General features: G+C 40.2%; 1 protein-coding gene across 4 annotated transcripts; it reads left to right on the forward strand.

Annotated features, from left to right (window-relative positions):
• The first annotated feature begins 33 nt into the window (after nucleotides 1-33).
• Nucleotides 34-26,065, forward strand: tdrd9 (tudor domain containing 9). Of its 4 annotated transcripts, none has more exons than XM_061844250.1 (35): nucleotides 34-434; nucleotides 4,899-4,963; nucleotides 5,073-5,140; nucleotides 5,453-5,674; nucleotides 6,287-6,409; nucleotides 6,494-6,574; nucleotides 6,643-6,807; nucleotides 6,891-6,994; nucleotides 7,072-7,191; nucleotides 7,355-7,439; nucleotides 7,579-7,636; nucleotides 7,705-7,809; nucleotides 7,879-7,976; nucleotides 9,031-9,162; nucleotides 10,690-10,852; nucleotides 10,958-11,021; nucleotides 11,211-11,274; nucleotides 11,368-11,412; nucleotides 11,625-11,678; nucleotides 12,056-12,172; nucleotides 12,242-12,349; nucleotides 12,995-13,095; nucleotides 13,176-13,346; nucleotides 13,517-13,562; nucleotides 13,712-13,927; nucleotides 15,597-15,686; nucleotides 17,440-17,688; nucleotides 19,350-19,517; nucleotides 20,960-21,030; nucleotides 21,107-21,216; nucleotides 22,640-22,733; nucleotides 22,814-22,952; nucleotides 25,394-25,512; nucleotides 25,588-25,660; nucleotides 25,765-26,065. In XM_061844250.1, the coding sequence occupies exons 1-35, from the start codon at nucleotides 307-309 to the stop codon at nucleotides 25,858-25,860; spliced, it is 3,912 nt and encodes a 1,303-aa protein (XP_061700234.1). In that variant the 5' UTR covers nucleotides 34-306; the 3' UTR covers nucleotides 25,861-26,065. The 4 variants fall into 4 exon arrangements, with proteins under 4 accessions (XP_061700234.1, XP_061700236.1, XP_061700233.1 ...); XM_061844249.1 differs by having other exon boundaries at nucleotides 37-434; nucleotides 13,517-13,628; nucleotides 25,765-26,064; XM_061844251.1 differs by lacking the exon at nucleotides 34-434 and adding an exon at nucleotides 1,063-1,141 and having other exon boundaries at nucleotides 13,517-13,628.
• Nucleotides 26,066-26,217: the final 152 nt, after the last annotated feature.

A 26,217-nucleotide genomic window follows, 5' to 3' on the forward strand; every position in this document is an offset into this window, starting at 1 on the left:
TTGTGGGAAATACGTGTGTGTATGTATAATATACACGCATCTTTACAGCTTGTTTAAAGCTGACTGACGAGAAAATAATTTGGCGTCAAAGTATTTTAGCCTTGGACAGTTTTTAGAAGTTGCAAAAAAAAAAAATCAAAAGAAACAAAAGTAGCTTAATATGTTGCCAGGTGCTTTTTAGAGAGGTTGCCAAAGCAAATCCAGCAACAAAAGCGTTCATAGGGCCTTTGCCCAGTTTGGCTGACAGTCCTTGTCAGCCAGCATATTAGCCAGCAAACGTCAACTACAGTCGCATCAAGCTGCACAATGAAGAAAGTATTCACGGCCGAGCAAATTTCCAGCTGGTTCACCTCCGGCGTCACATTTGCCGACATTAAGTTCACAGAAGATGAAGTCGAAAAGAAATCGTCCGAGCCGTCGTCCAAAGAGACGAGGTAGGATTATTTTAATTACCAAAAAGTTGAGCACTGCTAGCTCGCTTAAGCCACACGTGCACCACCAGGCCTAACGTTATTTTGCGCCAATTTCTAATGTCGAACACTCAAAGTGTACAATTTGCCAATATTTACAACGGGTAATATACGAAAAAGTTTTAAGTCGTAGTTTGGCTACCGTTATCGGCAAACACTGCAGCTATTTTAGTATAGCTCTATATTTGCTGCAGTATAAGAAAGCTTCAATTCTTGTACGATTTCATAATTACCTTTTTGAGGAACCATTAATCGTCCATCTTCAAAGAAAGCAAGCTATTTTCAGCACCTAAGTGGTCAATAATTTGTAAATAAATACATAGATGTCGGGATTGACATTGGCATGGAGTTGTGGAAAAATTACATTTATGATAATGGACTGGTTTCTTTAGCGGATTGAGACCGCAAAAATTAAATACCCATTTTAATAGTTGTCATTAAGTATTTAAGCTTTCTGTATTTATTTCAACAATCATTTCAGTGCTTTATTTAGTTTATTTCCCACATCTCTAAACCACTTATCCTCATTAGGGTCGCAGGTGTGCTCGAGTCTCAAGAGTGCTCTAAACATCCATTCAGACTTCAACACTTTACCATGCACAGTATTCAATTAACCTACAATGCATGGTTTGTACCATGATCACAGATTCATTCAGTACAGTGTCCACTTGGTAGGTTATATGGCTCTGTTGACGTCATGGGAACTGGGTAGTAAAATGGAATTTCCCACTCCCTTTTTGGTGTGAGTAAACTGGTGCACCGCATGGCTCTGTCCACATATCCAGACACAGTTGGGATTTCCTCCCTTAGCTTTACGTCACTACTGCATGCTTTGACACCGTGGTGCTCCAATTTGTTGTTGCTTGTCCAAAAATCCATCGTTGGAAGGTGCTGCAGCTGCTTTGAGAGGTTGTGCTTTTCGCCACGTTTCCTTTGGTCGATGTCTCTCAGCACCAGCTTGAAGACCGGAACCACCTCCCAGGGCATCACCTTGCTGTTCGCAAGCACCTCACGAAATCTGTTGATTTGATTCAGTGTGATCAGTCACTCATAATTTTAGCAGACAGATGTAAAGATGAAGATGGTTAATTTCCTGCTAAATGTCCTTTCTCCTGTGACATATGGAATTATAAAAATTGGCTTAGTTATATTTGGCAGTTTTCAACGTGGGTTTTTTTCTTTTGTACAACTTCTCATTTGAGTACAGAATCTTGATCTAATTTTTAGTTACGAATAGGGCTTCAGGATTAATAGTCATGATTACTTTGATCAATAGTGTAACCATGATTGTTAATCATGATTATTCTTCATGTTTGGGAAAAGCTTTATTTTTTTATAGTAATACTTATCAACAAACAATATGTAAACCCATTTCTCTACAAAATGAATCTTTAAATAAGAACAGATTTAAACACCTTAAAAATGCACTGCATGAATGAAAAAGTTTTTGTGATGGTGACAGTTTGAGTAAATACTCTATGAAGATAAGAAAACACTGTTATTCTGCTTCATTTTTGGAAAGAAAGTGTTACAAATTTGGAAGTCATCTTGGAAGTTAACCATTTTCATCAACTAACTAAAACATATGAACCTATGGGTGTGTGGACGTAGCTAATTTCGTTAGGAAATGCTGTGACTCTGTTCTCATGATGCCCTAAAGGCAGTTCTTCACCTTCACCTCATGTTCACATGACCTGATAGTGTGACATTAACGCATAGTGGCTTTGTTGGCAGCCTGCCCTGCCTTCCTTCCCCCTTTGGCTCATGTGTACTTCCACTGCTGTCAGGCTGCGTTTTGATGGCGAAGCGGCTATCTACTGCTGACAGTTTGCTAACGTGCATATCTGAGAGGATGATGTGTTTCTATAAAACACCTGGAGAGTACCGCTGCAGCGTGGCTAGCCGGGATCCTATCACACAGCAGTTCCAGTTGGTCTAGCTCTGATGTGGGGATGAAGGTCCACCACCTGGGGTACCGCTGAAAATATAGGTGCTCCACAGTGCTGTGGCCAAGCTTGTGCTCCAGCTCCAGCATCCTGGGTGAGCACTCGCGATAATGCACGTGCCATAAAAGCTTTCGGATCAAGTCGTGGCTCGGTCGATCCTCAGGGTGTCTCTGAGATGAGGCTTCACCCTGTGTGGATGTGTAATGGGACCATTTTGGCCAGCTGAAGAGTGGCATTTCAAGGACAGCTCTGAAATAGGGAATAACGTGATCTTTAAAAATAACAGATCGTATTTAGATATTCTTGAATGAAAATCACTTCAAACCCAACTTCAACACAGCCACGTGAGCCAATGGTAGCTTCAAACATAAACATGGACTTAATGTATGAAACTGTTTTCTTATACAATAAAAAGGAAGAACGATCAGTACTTACCAAACCACCCTTTCTGCAAACGATTACTCAATCAATAAAAGGTAGATAGATCAGTCCACTACATCTTTTGGTTGTCCAAGGTTTTTCACTGCAGCATTTGTTCTTTGTGTTGTAGTTATTCTCTTGTTGCCATCATCTCTGCCAATGCATGTGTTCTGCTGTGTTCCAGGAGAGGTAGTCACTATATAACGTGCGAGTGCTGTCACTTCTCTTCTTCTTCTTCTTACTCTCAGTCAACTGCTTTGGGCTTGCACTAGGAAGGAAGTAATGAGGGAGAATGTGTGGCGTCTACATCTTGTGTACCATCAGGGTTTGTGCCACTGCCTCCCCTAGCTAGGGGGGAGTGAGGGCAAAGGCTACAGCTCTAGCCAAAAAGAATTGTAGCTTAAATAACAGATGACTGAATGGTGAAGTAAAAACAACTCTTAGTGTTTAAAGCAAGCTTGAATAAATGTTATGCGTGGTTCTCAAAATGTACTTGACTGGTTTTATCGAAATATGTTTTCGGGGCTTTTGCTGGTCATGTCATTTTCATATTAATTGTTTTAAGGCTATTGTTTCTGGGGCGAGTGGAGAAGAGGATCCCGCATCAGTTTATTGTGGCAAAAAAAAAAGAATTAGAAAAGAGAAGTGCAAAAAAACACTTGAATTAAAATTAGCCCATTTGTTTATGAAAGAACAGTCTTCAGCATTTCAAGAGTCAGTTGTTGGACCCCTCCTGATCAGCCTATATATGCTACTCTTGGGTCAAATTTTCCTGAACTTTAATTTTGACTATCTTAGTTAGATTCCAACCTGATCTCCAACAGTCATATCAAATCCATTAATAAAACTGCCTTTTACCATCTGAAGAACACATCTTGAGTGAAGGCTTGCATGTGTCAAGAAGACCAGTAGAAGCTCGTTCATGCTTTTGTCTCAAGTAGACTTGAGCATTGTAATAGTGTTCTGACTGGGATCCCGAAAAAGACCTTTAAACAGCTGCCACTTGTTCAGAATGCTGCAGCTTAGGTCGTGACCAGAACAAAGTGGTCAGAGCATATAATTCCAATTCTAAAGTCATTGAACTATCTTCCAGTCATCTTCAGAATAGATTTTAAAGTTCTGCTACTGATCTATAAATCACTAAATGGTTTAGGTGAAAGAAGTGCTAATGAAATAAAAACCCAGTGGGGCTCTGAGATCGACTGACTCTGGTCTAATAATGGAGTGCAGAGTCCAAAGCAAACATGGTGAAGCAGCAGTGAGCTATTATGCTGCAAAAAATAGCATAAATGGCCAACAGACGTGACGTCAGCCCTAAGTGTGTTTTCGAATCCAGATTAAAAACTTCTCATGCGTTTAAAGTACTTCTACTTTTAAGTGATACTTCTTACTTCTCGATACCTTGTGTATGAAATGAGCTATACAAATAAATTTGTTTTGCTCTGCTTCTTCAGTGGAGGAGCTGTAGTCACCTGCTTTTAAGTTAAAGTTAAATGAGCATTAAACAGCTTAGCGTTTTTCTGATAGTGTGTTTTCAGTTATTTCTATATTGCAGGATATATATATTTTTTACTGATTTGAATCAAAAAAGATGTCTTTGGCAAGAGCGGATTAATCACATTTCTATTCATTGCAATGTGAAACATTACCCAGTTTAGTTACATCTTGAATTGCAAATGGGGTCACAGAACACATTAAATTGGTAACCTGAGGTTTCACTCCTTGCATTTACTCCACCCACTTCTGTGCATTACTGGGCTACATACAGTGCTTCGCATGTGGCCATTATTTGGCTTGTGCATGCAACTGACCGGCGTCTAGTTCAGGGTGTAATCCGCCTTTCGCTCAATGTTAGGTACAGTATGATTAGCTCCAGCACGCCAGCGATATTTGTGAGCATAAGCAGCTTGGAGAATGGATGGAAATGCTTGTCTAAGCAATGATAATCGTAATAAACGTGTCTGACCTAATCAGATTGCCAGCATGTGAGTGTGGTTTTCCCTAAACACATAAAGTTGAACATCTATGTACAGATGACATTCTCTCAAATGTTTTGTACCAGCCCAGAAACGGTTCCTGATGAAGCCAGCCTGAAGAGTGTGAAAAAGAAAAAAGATGACAGATCACGTGAGTTTGAATATTTGTGTGTTGTCGTCAACTCACATTATTCATTTTATTGTTTCAGAAATAAATATAACCAATAAACGATGTCATGCTTTAATTTCTGAATCCTTAGGAAGCCCTCTTCCTCCACTTGCAAACTACAAGCACCCCATCTTTCCCATTGCCAAAAACAAACAGGAGGTAAAATGTAGAATCCATTTTCTGTATAGGTTGAGCTTTGGTGTGTGTAACTGCATTCATGTTTTTAACCTCAGGACATTTAAGCACTCAAGAATAAAACAACTCTTTCCATATTTATTGAATTAGCACATTTTGATTTGCAATATGACTGAAAATTCACCCTAATGAAGCTTTGTGTGTGTGTGTGTGTGTGTGTGTGTGTGTGTGTGTGTGTGTTGTGTGTGTGTGTGTGTGTGTGTTGTGTGTGTGTGTGTGCGTGCGTGTGCGCGCCCTCATCCATGACCCCCTCAACCCCCACCCCTCACCTTCCAGCTGGTTTCTCTGATAGAAAACAACTCTGTCGTGATTATTCGAGGAGCCACAGGCAGTGGCAAGACCACCCAGCTGCCACAGTATATTCTGGACCACTACACTGACAAAAATGGCTCTTGCAACATTGCGGTCACGCAACCACGCAAAATTGGTACCATGAGTGTTGCTCGATGGGTCGCCACTCAAAGAAAGTGTATCTGTGGTAGTCTGGTTGGATATCAGGTTAGTGCAACGTTTATGTGTATGCTGTAATCCGATTTGCAATATTTAAACTGTACCTAAAATGCAGACCCATATAAACTACAAGAGCTTTACCAGTCATTTGAGTAGTGCAAATGATCTAAGTAGGCTTTAACCACACTCACACTGGAACCCTACATTGTAATTCACTTCTTTTTTGTTTTTAGTTTTTGTTTTTAGTTCAGGATTCATGATCTCACTGAACATTGCTATTTCAAGACAATGTTCAATTGGTCCTCTTCAGTGAGTTTTCACACTTATTCCTTCCTTTTATGTTTTGTTAAATTCATACGCTCCTTGAACAGAAGCTCTTCGAAAAAGTGGAATTTTTCTTAAAACAGTTTGACATTTATTTCTGACATTTCATCCCAGTTTGTGTATGTCGAGCAAAAATGTTTCATTTCCATGCGTCAAATTGGGGGAGCCCGCGCATGTGTGCCTGAACAAACTCCACATGTGAAATTTGGGAATATTATGAACCAGAATAGACGGTGGGATAAATATCCCCGATTTCTAGCTAAAGCTGTTTGTGAGGAAGTTCAATGTTACCTTAATAATAAACAATATGTGTGTGATTTCATCCCTTCATTTTAGGTTGGACTGGAGAAGATTGCTACTGAGCACACCCGACTAATCTACATGACAACAGGAGTGCTGCTACAAAAACTGGTTACTGCCAAGACCCTCACAGAGTACTCTCATATTTTTATTGATGAGGTGCGTAAAGCATAGAAATATCAAAATTGGGATTGTTAAAATCTCATGTGTTGCACATTTATTTTGACAAATAACTTGCCCAAGGTTCATGAGCGAACTGAGGAAATGGACTTTCTCTTGCTTGTTATAAGGAAACTTCTAAACTCCAACTCTCGTTATGTGAAGGTAACTAATGTCTGAGGACTTCTATTAAGTTTACTGGGTTTTCATTAACTTTAGCTGCCTTGTCCCAGATAATCCTCATGTCAGCCACCATCAACTGCAGAGAATTAGCGGAGTACTTCAGCACCCGTGTCCGTGGAAAAACGAATCAAGCCTATGTGTTTGAGGTTGAGGGAGCACCTTATACCATTGACGACTTTTACCTGGATGACCTTCAGGACTTGTGTCCCTTTAATGTACACTACATAATGATTTTTTTTTCTCATGATTTCCTTGGCTATTATGTTTCTGACTGCGCTTTCTTGCTTCTATTTACCAGGTGGATTCAGCACATTTTGATCATCCCTATATCTCATCTGAGATGTACGAAGTCGCCATCTACCTCATTGAGAGCTTTGACAAAACTGAGGCTGAGAATACCAGGTGAAGACTTTGTCCCAACATTGCAAACTTCATTTTAGTACTCTTGAATTCAGATAAGAGAATCTGTGTCTTACCAGTGATGGAGAGAAACGAGGCGGCATGAATTTCCCAGAGAGAGGCAGTGTCCTTGTTTTCCTCCCAGGCATACACGAGATAAGATATATGCAGGAAGCCCTGGCCAAGCTGGTCCATAAGAGGTCATTCGTTTTTATATTAAATGAATTGTTTTGCTCTTATTTCCATTTATGTTCTTCAAGTAAATCACTTTTCTAATAATCACGTGTCCCAGATTGAATGGTGTTTTAGAAATCTTTTTCCCTTTAACCGCATTTAATAAGCTTTTTGCCCTTGTCCCTTTAGATTGCAGGTCTATGCCCTGCACTCCACTCTAACTATGGATGAGCAATATGGTGTATTTCATTCTCCTGTGCCTGGATACAGGAAGGTAAAATTGTTTTATGTGTATTTCTTGTTGGTTCAACATGGAAAAGGATAACACATTCTGGCGATCCCTCATGAGACAAGTAGAAAGGAAAATATCTTGCTAGTTCAAGATATTCTAATGTTGTTCTGACCTTTTGCAGGTCATCCTTTCAACCAACATTGCAGAAAGTTCAGTGACTGTGCCCGATGTCAAACATGGTATGTTCTCTTGGCTCTCTTTATCGTGCATAAGACCAGTTGCAATACTTTTGTTACTTTCTGTGCAGTTATTGATTTCTGCCTGACCCGTCAGTTGGTTTGTGACAAAGAAACACATTATCAGTCTTTACATCTCACATGGGCATCAAAGAACAACTGCAACCAACGTCGAGGTACAGCACAAGCATTTAAAGCACTGTAAAGTAGGTGATGAATTCATCTTTCTTCCTCTTCTTTGCCAGGAAGAGCAGGTAGAGTTTCCAAAGGCTTCTGTTACCGTCTTGTCAGCAAAGCCTTCTGGAGGGATGAAATCCCAAACTGCATGATCCCTGACATGCTGGTATGTTGTTTGAATCAATCATGCACTCTCGTGGTGGATCTCAACTGATGTGACGGTCACCACATCGCAACCCACTTTACAGAATAATTAAGAACATGTAATGTTCAGATGTAGAGTTGAAAAACATGACATTTTTAAACAACTACACTGTTGCATGTTAAGAGTGCCATTACAAACACCTTGTTCAAGCGTAAAGATGTCCATATTTGCAGTTGTCAGCAGGACACCCTCGGTCGCATTTTGTGGTCGTGCCACGGACTGACAGCCGTATGTCTTGGACACTTGGGTGAAGAGAGGGCAGTGCTGTCAACTGATTACCACCTGTTGATGTGTTGACTTGCATCGTGGGGGAAGATCCCGGTTCGACCTGGCGCACTCAACTGTATTGTGAGGGTCTCATGGGAACTTCTGGCAGAATCCCCTGTCAGAAGGAGTTTCAACTCCCTACTTGGCCAGAACTTCACTCAAATTCCAGAGGAGGGAGGGGGACATTGAGTCCGAGTGGACCATGTTACATCCGTCCATTGCTGAGGTGGCCCACTGGAACTGTGGGAATACGGTGGTCAGTGCCTGTTGTGAGGGCAACCCGTGTACCAGTAGGTGGACACTGGTGGTGATGACTGTTGTCAAGCTCAAGGAAGAGTCTTATTGAGATTTTTTTGTCCTGTGGCACCTAATGGGTACTGGCTAGCCAAGCGGAATCCAGCTTTCCAAGCCTCGGAAGGAGTTCAGTGAGGCCATGTAGAAAATTCTGATCAACATTTCAACAATTATGATCCCCATCACACAAACTAACATTGTGTATGATAGGGATCAAGCACTACTGACCTTGGCTCAAGATGATGTAAGTATGTGGGGAGAAAACTTCTAAGACTTTGTCAGTTCCAGCAACACAACCTTCCCATGAGGAAGGGAGAGTGTTGGATATCTGAGGCAGGCTGTCTTACCTCTCTGGTTGATCTCACAGAGGTAGTTCAAATGCCACAACAACCGACTTTTCAGTCCTGAACCCCCAGTTAAGAATCACTGTAATGCGGCCTTTGTGTCTTCTCAGCTTGCCCCCCTGTCCACCATATTTCTGAAGGTGAAACTGCTGGATATGGGAGACCCGGTAGCTCTCCTTTCGACAGCTCCCTCACCACCCATCCTTGAGCAAATCATGAAGACCGTGCTCCAACTGAAAGAGGTGGGTAGAGGTGAATGAATATTTTTGTACATTGTGATCCAAGTTGTTATGGCTTTTAGGATTGAAATTAAAGTTGAAATTTACATTTGTGGATTTTTTTTTCATTTCCCTTCACTGATATGATTCTCAGAGGTTTCATATAATCACAGTGTGTATATATATATATATATATATATATATATATATATAGACTGTATTTTTTTTTAGCTTCCCGGATTATCCTAATTTAAAAATATACTTACACGATGCACCATCTTATTGATACAAAATAACGTTTAAGCTTTCTCCGCTGTGTGAGTTTCAAGAAAGAACTCATGGTGTGTCCACCACCATACCTTGATTTCTACCTTTTTGAGGGCCTCTGGAACGCCCTTGAAAGGAAAATCTACAAGGATGGACAGCAGTATACTTATACCTAAATCTACACTTTTCATGATAATTCTTTTGTCAAGTTATTGTTCAATAGATAAAATGGACTTGATAGTTTTTCCAGACTTGGTAAATGGACATTATTGTAGTGAGCTTATAAAGTTGGACGGCCGTGTCATTCGCCGCTACTAGGTTAATGGAACGGTGATGCAGTAGTGTACTTGCCGGTGTTGGCGCCGCCCAATATTCCTCAGCATAATTGCTCCATGTGCAGCGCGTAGATTCCCAAAACAGAGACGTTTATGGGAATGTTAACTTTTTGTTGTGGTTGCTAGCCCGACTGAGCCCTAACAACCTAGCTCGTCGGTGAAACAGCTTGCCTGCCAGTTATGAAGTTAAAGAGCTCAACATCAGTACGGTAATCGGAACAGCAGTGTGACATGCACATCTCGTTGTGAACGTCACATCGTTTATCAAGATGGTCTTGTTGTCCATTTAGCACAGAATTATTTATGTTTATTAAACAAAAAACACTTGATTAAAAAAAACTTTAAGTTAGAAACAAGATCTCCATCACATGCGAGCGCTTTTGGCAGCTGCCATATTTATGCCATGCCTAATTGATGTCACCATCGACACGAACCATGTGCTCTATTCTGAATGACTGCATAGGTGAAAAATTTCTTCTGATCTGGTCTTAAATGAGATGCAGGTCTGAAATATGGCATTTCAGAATCAATGGATGATGAAGTTGATATGGTGATGTTGAAGTGGGATGCCTATATGATCACAAGTTTATTAATAAAGTTCTTTTTGAGGTGAAAATAGCAACTGTTAATTAAGGGGGGGTGGGAGATCTTACTTTAAGGGCAGAAAAAAGATAATTTCTAGTCTTCTTTACAATGTATTTATTTGTATTAACCTGGTGTCCATAATCGGTTGCCGTGCTGCATTTTGCAGTTTTGCAAGGGAAAAAAAAAAGCTAAAATCCCCATTAATGCAGAAGCCAATATACAGTATGATGTTGACAAATTATTCACAGTTAAGTGCATTGAATATTTAATGAAAATGAACAAAAACACTGTTTGCCTGATGATTTAGAACACTTTGTACAGTATGTCATGACCACTTGGGACATTATTCTCTTTTGCTCTGTAGATGGGGGCCCTATCAGCGAAACAGGGTAGTCAATGCCGAAATGAAGATGCTGAGCTTACGTTCCTGGGTCGAGTGCTGGCCCACTTACCCGTGGACCTTTACCTTGGCAAGATGATTGTCCTGGGCCACGTCTTTGGTTGTCTAGACGAGTGTCTCATCATAGGTGGGCCTGTCCACATTACAGTTTTACAGATATCAGTTTAAAAAAAAAAAGTGTTTTTGGAATGCTTTTTCAACAAACTACGCTAACAGCCACTTGTATCTTCAGCTGCATGCAACTCTCTGAAGAACTTCTTTGCCAAACCTTCAATGCAGCAGCTTGCCGGTCACAGGTGATTTGCATCCAAAAGCTGTTTTTGTGAAATTTCTGCCCCTATGTTCCCCATGATGACAAAAAAGGTTTTTCATCGATCAGTTCACATTCTTAATTTTCCTTGTTTTAATGTGATAATATTTATGGCAGATTGGGCTTGAATTCAACCTCAGATTAATATTTTGTATTGTAAATATTTGCATTCTAGGAGTAAGATGGCCTTTGCCGAAGGCAGTCAAAGTGATTCCATAGCTTTTGTCAACACCTTTAAGGTAATGCCAGGGAACCAAACTAAAAAGCATTTTATGTATTTTAAGAGTTTTGCTCAACGATGATAATCTCTCCTCCCCCCCCCCCACCTTTAGTCATGGCTCTCCTTCAAAAAGCAAGGACAGCTGAGAAACCTGAAGGTATGGCAAAAATAGTTTGCATGAGTTGACGTCTATTATATACAGTATACTCTTTAAATGAAGTCACTTGTGTTCTCCTCTGTATTACTTCAACAGTTGGCAGAGGATATCCGTAGTTTATTTACCGTGATGATTATATAGTATTGTCTACGCAGACTTTAAAACATTAATAACAAATTGCAGTCCTGTGTGGGTTTCCTCTGTCCTGTCAGGATGAACTGGAATGGGGAAAACAAAACTTCATTCAGATCAAGAGGATCCAAGAGGTATGTACTTTTTTAAAAGCATTTATTTCATGGTCCCATTTTTTTAACTGAACCGAACTTTTGAAAATATATGTTGAGCGTGTTATTTATGGGTTTTAATACACTTCTCTAATGTTGTCCCACAAATGAGTCAATACGACATTGTTGCAGCTACTCTGTTAACGCTGGTAGTGTAGCAGTACATGCTGCTGCTTTTCATGCTGATGGCACTGGTTCACTGGTAACCCTAATACACAGCCATTGCCGGCTCTTAACCTCCATAACAAAATGAGAAAGGCATCAATGTAAAAACTATGCCACGCAAGTTGTACGAGGACTTCGCTGCAAGTCACAGCAATATTCTGCCATTGTCCCCTTTCCACGAACTCGCTACCCAGGTCGCAGAACTGTATGAAGATCTAAAAAAACGCGTGAAACAGTTCAACATGTGTGTGACGGAAAACAGCCAACCCCCAGACTACACCAGCACACACAAACAGAAGTTTATTCTTCAGGTTTGTCCTGAACTTTCTCACTCAGTGTCTGTTGTGAAGGATTTTATGATGCATGAACCTCTTTTATAGATGGTCATTGCCGGTGCCTACTACCCCAACTACTTTGTACAAGGGCAAACCAATGAAGATCTGGCTTCCAGAGAGTTGAGTGGCTTAAACCCAAGAACGACCGTGATGGTACGTATGTAATCAAATATTGTTTACTTCATACATGCAAATCAACCACCTTTCGGAGGGATTCACGATTTTGTATTAAAATTATTCCATTTACTTTAGAATGAGAATCAAAACCAGCTTTAATGGCCAAGTATGTAACAACACAGAAGGAATTTGTCTCCAGCAGTCGGTGCCGCCCTAGTACGATCATTAATCATATAGATCTGATAGGTTTTTCATGAAGTTTTTTTTTGGTCACTTTTTTACACCTTTAGTGTTTGCATGTTTGTTACTTACCAAGCAGGTCTTTCATTGAGACTGTTGGTTTTCTGTTGGGCCACTGGAGTCAGATATCTTGTAAATGTACAGTAATCCATCACTAAATCATAGTTCAGTTTTTGCAGATTTGAGTTCACGACATTTTTTTTCAAAGGTTGGTGTAGCATAATTACTCTCAATATATTAGTGTATTTTTATACACTAATAAATAAATTACCACTCTCCTGCAGATTTGATTTACTGCAACTTTGTTTTCTGCTCTTGAGTTTTTGTGTAGTCATGAGAGAAGTTGGCTTTAGTATGTTTTTACAACAGTTGCAGTCTCAATGATAATGCAAGGTTGGCCAAATCTGCTCAATGTATGTCACATAAAGTCAATATCTGCAGGTGCGGAACCTCCCTCCTTACAGTTTTCTTTACTACAAGCAGCTAAAGTCTCTGTTCCGCCATTGTGGACAGGTCAAAGCCATTTCTTTTGAGAGCTCCAGGTAGTGAAATATGACTAGTTTTTTCTTTTAATGTAGAAGATCCATAACTATAATTGTTTTGTGTATGCTTGTGTACACAGAGCTTATGTGGAATTCTACAGGACATCACATGACTCCGGAACCCTGCCGGCGGTGTCGCTCGCCCTTCTCCTGGCCCAGCAGAAACCTGGGCTAGCACTTTCTGTCTATCCCACAGAAAAAATCGAACTCCATGCCAGTACCAGACAAATTACTCATATGAAATTTGCACGGTATTGCTTTATTGTAATATTTCAGGAAATACCCTCTGAACTTGTATTGATAAAATTCTGAGATCATAATGAAAGCAATGAATTTTAAGCACTTTTAGAACTACTGTCTTGTGGGAATTACACCACAAAAACACAGATGCGTAACTTGCCTGTGTGATTCTGCTGTTTAGGGTGAATGTTGACTCAGAAAGCCAATCAGTCTATCCAGTGGCAATGGTGAGCAGCACCCTTGACCCAGACAAACTGCCTCCCAACCTCATTTTTGCAGTGAATGTCACAATGGTCTGCATTCTACCTAATTTTGATATTTCATCAAATGTAAATACCGTATAAAGGCTGTCTCAATATATCTGTCTTTGCTGAAGGTAGTAGATGTGGGTCATTTCTGGGGATTCCAGGCAGACGAAGACAGTTTGCAAAAGCTACGCCAAATGACAGGAGAGATCAACATGCGCACCCTCCAGCCTGTGAATGTATCGCTCTATCCCAACCTACTTTGCCTGGCACCTTATTCTGAGGGATATGGGGAGACCCTCTACTACCGGGCCAAGATCCAGCACATATGTGAAAAAACAGTGGAGGTAGGTGTGTGTGAAATTGTCTGGCAGTGGTATCATCATCACAACAGCCGTTCTTGTGTGGGCTTCCTCTCACATTTCAAACACATGCCATATTAGGTTAATTGAAGACTTTAAATCGCTGATAGGTGTGAATGGGAGTGTCCACACTTGTCTGTCTACATAGACCCTTTACAAAAAAAAAACATAATGGAAATGTTTATTTTTATAATTCAATTGAAAAATACAATATTACATTTAGAGAGATTATAGATGCAGCCCCACTAAACAATTTAAAGTATTTGTGTATTATGACAATTTGGGCCTCCAGCTCATAATACCCACAAAATCAGGAATTCAGAAAATTTGAATACATCATGAAATCAGCCAAAATTTTTGATACATCCTTTTTTCAAGCCGCTTATCCTCACAAAGGTTGCAGGAGTGCTGGAGCCTATGCCTACTAACGTCAAGTGAAAGGCAGACTACTCCCTCAACTGGTCATCAGTCTTTCGCAGGGCACACATCGACATAATTGATTCCACGCTCCCCACACCAAAGTCAGGCGTGTGTATCTCTACACCATCTGTTGGCCAGCGGTCAAAGGTCCTCTTTTCCAGTGGACCTTTCATTCAAGAATCAAAGTCCAAGGCTTTTGAGAAAGACTGATGAAGAACAGACCCCAAGCTGCTTGAGGTCCAGTGTGAATTAAGAGTCAGTTATGATATGTGGTGCAATGTCCAGTGCAGGTCTTGGTAAACTCTCCTTCCTTAATCCAAGGTCACTGTAACAGTCCGCCAGAACATTTTAGAGGACTTCATGATTCCTTCTCCTTCTAATCTTTATGGAGTTGCAGATTTTAACTTCCAGCAGGACCCGGGCCCTGTCCGTACTGCCAGAAACACCTAAACCTAGTTTGATAACGATGACGTTACAGTGCTTGACTGGCCAGATCGCCGGATGTAAACCCCATTGAGAATCCATGGGGAAAATGAGTGGCACCAGACCCAAAAACAATGAAGAGCTGACGGCAGGCATCAGGAAAAAAATGGGCTTCCATAACTTCCACTCAATGCCACAGGCTGATTTCCTCAGTCATGGCGTATCGAGACAGTATTGAAAGCAAAGGTATTCTCAACCAAGTATTGAAGATTAACATATCGTTTTAAGTGATTTAATGCCACCTTAATGTCTTTTTTTTGGTTTAAAAAAGCAAAAAATTAATGGTGATATCTTCACATTGTTCTATTTTTTTTTTTTTTTTAAAGGATTATGATCTGGAACTCCAAATTGTCTCAGAATAAACAAATGTATACTCTACTTGTAATTGTTTGAATTGTAGGCCCTGGATAAATAAAGTAGTAGTCAATCCACTTGATGATCAAATTTTTCGGAAAGGGTCAGGAGGTCCCCTTGCTTTGGCTGGTGACTAGTTGAGGGTCCGCTCAGAACGAAGTCAGCTGGGATAGTTCCACTCACCCATGACCATAACCAAGATAAATAGGTACAAAAATTGGATCAGTGGATCTCCTCGTCAACATATCACACTTCTGTAGTCCTGATCATTTGCTCTCTTGAAGATGGTGTTGATGTAATCTACAGTACATCATACTAATCCATGATATGTACTGTTCATTGTTTTCCATGCTTCACATGCAAGTATATCCAAGCAAAGCATGCTTTTGTTCTGCAGGTGTTCTTCTTGGACTTTGGGAATATTGAGTCTGTCGAATGCGACAGCCTAAGGGAGCTCCCATCTGACCTCCAGTCTCACCCTTTCCAGGTAGCAATAGTGTGACTTATCACTGAACAGTTTCTCACTTTCCACCATATTGATGAACATGAAAGACGAATCCAGAGCTGTCATTTGTTATGGATCATCTGTGTTTTGTAACAGAAATTACTGAACGCTGACTCATTCTGCCTGTAACACACAGTTCTAGAAATTTTGAGAACAAAAAAAAAAAAAAAAGTGTCCAAAGTGAACACCTGCCACAGCATTGTGTTGGGCCACCAAGACACTCAAGATGCTCGCTAGAACAAATTTCACAAATTTTCATAGGATGACTAAGAAAATGGCTGGCTGGATAATTTGGATGAATTGAATGAACAATTATATTGAAAAAGAAAAGAAAAAAAAAAAAAACATGCTCTTGAACAGTCACCCCACCATCTAAACTTAGGCTCGTACTTGCCTGAACACAATTCAGAACCACTTTTACATAAGCCCAAAGTTAATTTTGTATTTGATGTAGACTTAATACCGAGCCGATCGGAGAAAAACTGAAATATCACATAACAAAGTATTTATACGCTTTGCTTACTATTTAGTAAGAGCACACTTTTGAGTTAAAACAGCCATGAGTCTTTTTGGGAATCAGTCAAAAAGTTTTTTGCATCTGAATTTGGGGATGCTTGCAGATCCTCTCCAGTTCTGTCAGGTTGGATGGTGAACAGTGGTGGACAGGAATTTTCAGGTCTCCAGAGATGCTAGGTGATTGTAATTTCTCAGTTTGAATAAAGCTGCAAAAATTTCAACTACTGTTTTTTTTCTGTCAGTATTTGGTTGTGTGTATGTACGTGCGTTTAATGAGGGGAAAAAATGAACTTAAATTATTTTAGAAAATGGCTTCAATATAACAGGGAAATGTTTAAGGGGGTCTGAATACTTTCTGTGTCCACTGTATTACCATGCAATTCTGTGTGTCCATCCAATGTTTCGATTTGTATCTGGGACCTCCAAAGAGGTATTATTGCTGTAGTCATAATCTTTCATAATCATTGTCGTATGGGTTACGCATCCAATTGTTAGCATTTACAATCAAATGAGGAATTGAAACACACTAGCAGCCTGGGTAACCCATCCCAAAATAAAATATTGAGCACAGTTCATAATTTTTACACCAAGACAAGACCACAGTGCTATTTAAGCAACCACATCTGTGTGGAGTTTGAATGTTCTCCCTCTGCTTGTGTTTGTTTTCTCATTGTACTCCAGTTTCCTGGTACTTTCCAAAAATATCAGTGCGTTAATTGAAGAATCTAAATTGTCAGTCGGTTTGAATGTGAGTGAATGGTTGTTTGTCTCTCTGTGCCCTGCAATTGACTGATACCCTGCCTCTCACCTGAAATCAGCTGGGGTAAGCTCCAATATACCTGTGACCTTAGTGAGGCTGAGTGGTGTAGAAAATAGATTGATAATCTTTAATACTTCCACAATGGGGAATTTTGCATTCTTTCAGGAGCAATAGTGGAAATGCATAACCAGCAGGCAAAAGAAGAGATTTCTGCAACAAGTACACTGAAATCATAATTCATTAAAAATTATGGTTATAGAGTAATGCTTATGTTGTGCAGTTGAACAGTATTCATCATTCTTTTTATCCTATTACATAATAAAATGTAATAACTGTCTTGCGGTAATGTTCAGGACAAAATTTTAGAAATATGGACATTCAGACAAATATGGACAAATGTTTCTGGAAGTGATTTTCTCTTGGTTGATGGCACTCCAACTGCCCTTCTCTTGCTCTCAGGCTCAGGAGTTCCAAGTTATTGAAATGCATCCGTCAGCTGAATCCATCATTTGTGGCAACCAGTGGAGCACCTGTGCCCGTTGTCGATTTGTGGACCTGGTGAAAGGCCAATCTGTGATTGTGTCACTGTATTCTATTCTCCACAAAGTGATGCGTGTGCACCTGATCATCAGCAGTGGTAAAAGCATCGCCGAAATCTTTGTGGAAGAGGGTCACGCTGTGCATGTTGAGGAAAGCTTTGACTCCAAGGTAACTCAGCATTTAAGTCAATTATTAGAAAACACGTTCCTTCTCATTCATTTAGTAACACCATGATTAAAATAATGTGGTGCAAAACAAAAGTCAAACAATAAAACAAAACTCAAAAAATTTAAAATCGGATCTTCCTCTTAATCTAATATTGTTCCAGAACCTTTTGAGCCAATCACTGCAAAGAAATGATTTCTCAGTGATGAAAGTCCTCTGGATTTTCCCGGAATTCCGGATTTTCAAATTTTCATGAAAATTGCTACGGAAAATTGAGGAAAATTTGCCCGAAATTAATCTGGATATTAGTGGACAACATTGAACGAACATGCGTTTGAGTTCGTTGTTTTGCTTTCACAAGCGTAGCCATGTTGAGGCACAAAGACGAGTCACAGTAACGCCCCTCCCCTCGCATTCTCTCAAGATGTCTCTTATTTTGTGTAGTCTTGACGTTAATTTACGTGTTTATTTCATAAACGTTGTTAACTAAACATGCCTGCTCCAAAACAACCGGTATTCACCCGGAAACAGGAAATGCAAGATAACCGTACTGAGCATATACGAAGCATTGTACGAAAGCGCATGTTCAGAACTGCTTCACGTAATGCGAGCGCATTTACGTCGAAAGTCATCGACATCATGAGCCATGTCAAAGGAGTGCTCAGGGGAGCTCATTGCGTTGATTGCGAAGCAGTGTTACGGCGTAAAAAACCCCAAAACAAAACAACATTAGACTGTCAACCACCTCATTGCTCGTTTCAGGTGTGGTCAATACGTCGAGTGCATTCACGTAGAGGCATGTTTTAGCAAGCCGGCCTCCTATTTGCAGCAGTCCCGTGGTGCGTACACCCCCCCACAACAATACGTCACAATTGCCGACAGGAATGTTTGAATGTATCGCTAGCTTGTTGCCACGAAGGCCGATTATGTTGAACTAAACTATCAGCATTTTCAAAACATTGCGAGTATAAACTGTTCGTTTTTATTCCTCGACAGCCCAGCACATTTAACTTTTCTTCAGATAAATTTTGTCAGCTGAAGAATTTTTATTGATGAAAAATTTTAAATACCGTTTTATATCATGTTCTAATATCAGTTGGAATTGGAAATTATCGCTGGCAGGACTTGGCACCTTCAGTGCTCGCGTTTGTATTTTCAGGAATTTTGACGAAAGTCCACTTCTCTATTTCTGCAACTTGCACTGAGAATTCTGCACCTGTGAAAAGGTTTGCGGTGCAGTCTTTGTGTAAAGTTTGAAAGGTGCCTACACTGCAGCATATTGTAGTGCCTTCCAGAGATGTTCAATAGGGTTTAGACCAAGGTTTGTCGATGGCCACTGCAGAATAGTCAATTTTTATATTATTATAGTTATTCATCTGTGGGTGTAGTCACCAGTGCTCAGATTCTGCCCTACATTTGCAAAGATATTAAAAGAACAAAAGACAAGATTGTTTCCCGAGTTCATATCCAAAACACATAAAGGGCCAGAAGCTTTTCTTTTTCAGTTATACAGAGACATCTTGAGAAACGGCACCCTCTGTCAATTACTGCACAATTTGTTCTATTTGAGTATCTTAACTTCCCGTAATCAGTTCCAAATCCGAAAGCAATTTCTAGATGCCATGTGCGTTTTTCATTCTTAATGGCTCATCTTTTTCTTGCAGCAAAACCATGAGGTGCTGATTTCACTGTACAAAGACATTGAAACCGGCATGTATGTCCCCAATGCTGTCGGTAGCTCCTGGAAGGATCGCAAGAAAGAGGACAAGGAGCTCATTGACTGCCTCCTCTCCTACTTTTCCAAGAGCAGCATCCCTTATTCCAGTGCAAAGGCAAGATAAGATTAAAAGCTTTCAAATGTTGTTGCACCATATCTTGAAATTATTGATAACTTAAGAACAAATTAAGTAAACTAATACCAGAAAGATGCAGTACATTCTGGAGATTCATTGCCACAGGGCTTTGCTCTGACTGTGCTCCCTTTTATCCAGGAGACGTTGCTTTTCAGTATACATCAGATAAACACTTTATTTGGATAACTACAAACCCCAATTCCAAGGAAGTTTGGACATTGTGTTCAAAATAAATAAAAACACAATGATTTGCAACTAACTTACAACCGACTGTACTTTCAATTGTATATACTACTAGAAGGTATGTAATGTTCAGGCAGATAAGCTTATTTTTCGTGAAACATTCACTCATTTTTAATTTGGTGCCTGCAACATGTTCCATGGGCATGTAAAAAACACAACACTGTGTTGTTACATAATCTGCCCTTTTGACAACACTGTACGCATTTGGTTACCAAGGATACTAATCAGCGTGGGGAACCATTTAAGAAAAAGAAATGTTAGGTTTAGATTTTGATTCCGATTAAAACTAAAATTGTAATCCGGATTCCAAAATTGCCTAATCCCTACCACATCAGGTTTATTTCTCCTTAGTTTACCCTCAAGATAGGCAAAATTCCATTAATTAGCTGTAATAAGACTTAACAGGTAATAATGATTACCGACTCATCGATAGCTACATAGAAATTGTTGAGAGGTCTGTGATTTTGCAATTAGTCAGTACTATCATTTTCTGCAAACAAACCTCATATGGTAGGAATGTAGAGGGTTTTCTGCCATTTCTTTTGTAAAACATCCATCCATCCATCCATCCATTTTCTTATCCGCTTATCCTCTCAAGGTTCGTAGGGGTGCTGGAGCCTATCCCACTGTCAACGGGTAGAAGGTAGGGTACACCCTGAACTGGTTTCCAGCCAATCGCAGGGCACATAGAGACCAACAGCCGCACTCACAGTCACACCTAGAGGCAATTTAGAGTGTCCACTTTGCAAAAAGGATGGAAATGGCTGTAGTTTTGTTTTTTTTTTCCCAGAAGAGGCAGGAACATAGGGTGACCTACAAAAGAGGAGGTAGAAACATGCATGTGGATTACATTTTCCTACTATTGGGTAGTCGCGAATCACTTTCGCCAAATAATACATTTCTTTTCAAAATAGACATCAAGAAAACAAGTGCAGTATATCATATTTTCAAATGCCGTTTTAAATAAGTTGGTCATAGCGCCAAAGGCATATTCTTTGCCGTGATGTCCACCTACCAAAGGCTAAACTTGTGGCGAACAGCACAAGTAACATTTCTTGTCACTTTAAGACTGTTCTATGTGGGAACATGGTATGCCATTGTATTGTACTGGGGAAAAAAAAAAATAGAAATTGACCCACTAGTTAATTATCACTGTTCTAACTTGTTTTACACCACAGGTTCGTCTGTATGGACCAACCAGTCCTTACAAAGTCAATTTCCACAGCTTGTACAACAACACGTACTGCAAGTAAGTATTTCAAAGGCTACGCTCAAGTCAAGAGGTTTGTGCCTCTGCTTATTAATGGGCTGTGTCCTTCTCCCAGGACTGTGTCCATAGAGCGATACAGCATCAACAATGTGGCTCTGAATGAAAATCCTCACTACAAGCACCAGAGAATGTTGGTGGCTGGGAGTTTGTTCATCACAACTTCAGGTACAAAGGATTTTAACACTTATCTCAAAACAGTGACAGTGGTTCCCAACCATTCTGGCGTGGTACATTCTTGTACCATGAGAGATTATCAGGTGTCATGTGGGAAATTATCGTAATGTCTGGCCTGCTGAGCGCACCGGATTATAAACCTCACCCAATACATTTGTGAACGAAATACAATTTGGTACATACATAAGCCGCACCTGTGTAAAAGTCGTAAGGGCCCACATTGAAATCCACTTTGAAACATGAGATATTTACAAAGAAAGACGGTATACAGAAAGAGTTTTTAAACCTTAGTTTATCTTAAAATAGCAACAACACGGTAGCATGAACAGGGCTGGTTAAAAAAAAAAAAAAACAGCCAAGGCAACTACACAGTAGCAACATGGTAGCACAGCACTAACAGAGCCAGTAAAAAAAAAAAAAAACATACCTCAATCACTGAGACGTGGCAGCAACATGCTAGCACAGCACAAACAGGGCTGGTTTGAAAAAGAAAAAAAAACATACCGGTAAAAATCAATGAGACATGGCAGTAATATAGCAGCAACATGCTACCAATGCGCTAGCACAGCGCTAACAGGGCCGGTTAAAAAAAAACAAAAAAAAACAACATACCGGTAAAAGTCACTTCCGCGGTACATATATTCCACTGGTCTCACTCTTACCTTTTCCACTCGAGTGCCCCCTTGCAGCTGTTAGAAAAAAAGCACAAATTAGCTGCATAAGCCGCAGGGTTGGAAGATTGTGGAACAAAAGTCGTGGTTTATAGGCCGGAAATTACGATATCCATTTTCACTTAATGTAGGGGAGTCAAGTTAATTTGACTTTGGAGGCCACATTAACCCTGATTTGATCTCAAGTGGGCTGGACCAGCATATTTTTATCTTAATATAGTCGTTTAGTATACTAGAAAAAATTAAAAATTACACAAGAGTAATCATCAACTAATGAGTTACCTATTGACAACTAATTTAATAATCAAGAAGTCTTTTAGTGGCAACCCTTGGAGTTTCTGCTTCTCAACTGTAAATTATGCTCTGATTTATGTTATCTTTGATAATAGCAGACTATATGTCTGTGAAAACCTCTAGTTTCTGAAATGTTATGGACCAAACCAATGACTGAATCATACTCTATCTATGGAAAAAAATAAGTCGGTTTAATCTATTATTGAAATAGTTACTACTGTCGTATGAATAACCTGTAATTGACATGGAATTGAACTGAATTGATTTCAAGCCACTGAATCATTTCATACATCATTGTAGATAAACCAATATTGTCTCTGAATTGAATTGGCAATTTTGAAAGAATCAACTCTTTTTAAAACGAAGTCGTTCCACGTGAGTATATCAGCTTTAATATGCCTTGTCTACCCCCTTGTGTTAAAGAAACACATTACACTGTTTTGTTACAGGTAACATTGTTCTAAAAGACACCTCCATTATGCCAGACATCCCTGGACTCCCTGCCATTGTTTCCATGCTCTTCACCCCCATCATGGAGCTGCGGTTAGTTTCATGTGGACATAACCAGTGCACTGAAACAGACCTTTGACTCATGTGAAGTTCATATTCATTTCCTTTTTTAGCACTAATGAAGAGAAGACTTACTTCACTGGCGCACTCTGTGGTTTGGGCTGGAACAATGAAACAAAAAAAGGCATCTTGCCTGAACATGATATCGAAATAGCCTTTGACGTTAAGTTTGATGTTGAAGACATCACTGAGGTAATGGCAAAGCTTTATTAGGTAAATGTAATGAGATCCACCAGAAGAGCTACTTGCAAAAATCTGCCTTTGCAAAGAGAGTAATGCTCACTTTTCATTGGCACACACAAAACGGGTTTTGCTCCTTTGTTTAGTCGTAATAGGATGATTTCAATTGTGCAGCTCTGATTAGATGAAATGACTAAAAAAAAAATACAGTGATTGGATTCCATTAGCAATAGACCGTAAGGGCCTATCTCATTGGCCTTGAGAGTAGTTGGCGATCTGTATCACGTGTCTCAGCAATGTCTCTTTGTCACTAGGCGAGCCACCGGGGATTTCATCGGCAGTCCTTTTCACGCACTCACTATACAGAAGAAGCTACACTTTAAATCATAAAACGGCGATCGATTTTATGTGGCCATCTGAACCTATACCCACTGATTTTATTCCATTTAAATTTTCTTGTCCCGACATCCCTTGTCTGGCGGCTGAGCGCCTAGGCCTGCCGCTGAAATGGGTGACAAGGTGCAAGCTCTAGCTGCACCTGCACATGGACGTTCCTCAGTTTTCTTTGCTTTTAATGTTTTCAGAATTATGATATGGGCGACCCCAAACGGGTCAAGCCGAAAGCAGAAGAGGTTTGACACAATCCTGATTTTTAGGGCCAGTGAGTTTAAAAAAATAATCGATCACTTATCAGATCACAAGATGGAGCAAAGTGTCTACATAAATGACTTGTTCCTTTACTGCATATACTTGTGTACTTAATAACTCAAAAATGTTTTGATTTACAATAAATGATGTATCTTTGTTCCTCTATTTATGCAAGTGAGGCTTACTTACATACAGAACAAATGAATGATCTTCTATTAGATGGCAGGAAGCAGAGTAATTAGTGTATCCATTTTTTGTTTGCCAAGAGCGCAGATTGTAAAATATGTGGCTTCGCTCCATAATGATTGGAAATTGCTGCTGTAGTCAATCATGTATTCTAAGTCAGGTCAAACCAACATTACAAAATTACTGAAATAAATGGTACTAACTTACTGTAGTTAAATTCCCAAATCACCAAAACTTTATAGGGCGTGATTTGACAGCATGCGCATCTTTGCACACCTGCTTCCGAACCAAATCGTATTAAAATTACATATCAATAACATATCAAAAGCAAGCCTTACATGAACGTCCTTCCCTGTCCTGAGCACCGGTGACCACCAACACCAACTTTTATCCCCCATTTTTTTCTTATAAACACATGCCGTGATCTGTTATTGTTGTCATCACAATGATAATGAGTGTACCCAGTCAGTTTTAAGTTCACAAGATGAAGCCCAGTCCTGATAAAAGATGCGATGCGGTGGTATCCGAATATTTGCACTATTCTGACAAAGTGCATTCATGAAAGCGCAAATTTGTCTTGTAGTCTGATCAAGGCATTTACGTTAGGCTTTAGACGATCAGTATTTTTGTGGCCAATAACTGTTCATATGTTGGATGTTGTGATGAACCAAGCAAAAGACTATAAAGCATGCAGTCTGGGCAGGCTATTTAGTCCAAAACCCCTGTCTCTGTCAGTCAGGTCTAACTGAGCACTACCTTGGAGCTCAGAGTAGGATTACACATTGAAGAAAAAGAGGTTGGAGGGGCAGCCGCTAGCAGAGACCACGAAACAATATTGGCTAGACCGCCCAGAGTGCTTACTGACTGGTCACGATGACTGGAAGGTCGCGGTGCACTGCAATGGAGCTCAGGGTAAGATTAGAGTTTGGTGAAAAAAAGTGGAGGGTAAAAAAAGAACAGGCTGGAGTCAGTGGTGCCTCCTGCCGCTGTAGCCGCTCACCCTGCACCCTGGATGGTCGAGGTGGGAAGCGAGCCCAGCATTCCCCTGCTGCAGCAACCAGCCATTGTCCAAGGGTGAGACTGCTACCTGGCTTTCATGCGCTACCTCTCCGGCAGTCATAAAAGTGTGCGCATCTCTTTGTAAGAAATAGTGAGCTTGGACTTAGATTTGGCAAAATGCAGAAAATGATCCAGCTGATTAATTCCTTTTTGGAGGTTTATAGGTATTTGTATTGGTTTTCTGCCTTTATTTCCCCATTTTCTGTTTCAATTTTGGCCACTGATTGTCATTTTGGTGCTTCACTAATATAAGAGTATGCAATATGTAGGCCTAGATCAGCAACTTCCGGGGGAATTTTGTCATCTTATCTGGAGACGTCTCTTAAGACCTTGTCCTAGTGAGAGTACAAGCATTATTTTGGTTTCTCTGGTCACTGGAGTCACCACGGCTGATCAGCCTGGGAAGTTGCGGCGACTTCTCCGCCAATGAGAAAGGCCCTTTACTCTCAGACTTGAATTTCACCCGCAAGAGATGCTAAATTTGTTGGTAACTGTATAAAGGTTACGGTATTGTCACTTTTGCATTTTTTTTTTATTACTTTGTCACATGGTGTCTTTAGATAAATGCTTTGCGATTGGCTATCAACCGCCTGGTGTGTGAAGGGCGGAGTGGCAGCCTCCATTTGGGTCCCGACATGATAGGCCAATTTCAGGAGGACTGTTGTGAACGTCTCATCAGGTCCCACCCGCACTCCTCCTCACTTATGTTGTCAGAAATGTAATGAAACAGTGATTCATTACCTGTTCCATATAGATTGTTCACCAAGTCACCTCCGAGGGAATCTGTCACTCCAGTGCATTACAACAATGCAGGGAGCTGGAACCAGGTATGATGCTCATTTGTGGTCTTTCATTCACCTGTTAACTTTTGAAACTGTTTGTTTGGGCTTGCTGATATGTTGCATTCTTGTTCTGTGGGCCGTTTCTACAGGTTGAGCCGTCGCTCAAGTTGGACAGCTCTGAGGTCGGAACTGATAAAGAAAGAGTTCTCTTTGAGCTACATCCCCTCATTCTCCTCAACAACTGATAAGATACATACTCCATTTGCACAATTTCCTTTTTTTCACATTTTGATTTACTTTATCTTCCAGTGGGACTGTAGTATTCAAAGGAAGTTTCTTTGTTCATGTTTGTTTTCATATGGTCATGTTGAAATGTTCGTGTTTATCATGTTACGGGTTTTGTTTCTTGTTCAAACAATTCCTGGGCAGTCGCAATAAAAATAGTTTGTTTCAACAGATGGCACTTGCCAGTCACTCTGAGGTCCTGTGACCTTACTTGCCACCATGCACACACACACAGTAATATAAGATGGGTGGTGTTTCTATTCACTGCCTTGGACGATATGTTTGTATTCAAAGCTCCCTATTCTAAATATCTAAAC

This window comes from Syngnathoides biaculeatus, chromosome 15 (assembly GCF_019802595.1).
Source record: "Syngnathoides biaculeatus isolate LvHL_M chromosome 15, ASM1980259v1, whole genome shotgun sequence".
NCBI lineage: Eukaryota > Metazoa > Chordata > Actinopteri > Syngnathiformes > Syngnathidae > Syngnathoides > Syngnathoides biaculeatus.

Excerpts from the sequence above, each read along its gene's own strand:
- tdrd9 (XM_061844249.1), top strand. The coding sequence starts at position 307 with ATGAAGAAAGTATTCACGGCCGAGCAAATTTCCAGCTGGTTCACCTCC. Across the intron at positions 11,413-11,624 it reads GACAGCTGAGAAACCTGAAG|GATGAACTGGAATGGGGAAA; the intron begins GTATGGCAAAAA and ends CTGTCCTGTCAG. Across the intron at positions 13,928-15,596 it reads TATGTGAAAAAACAGTGGAG|GTGTTCTTCTTGGACTTTGG; the intron begins GTAGGTGTGTGT and ends TTTGTTCTGCAG.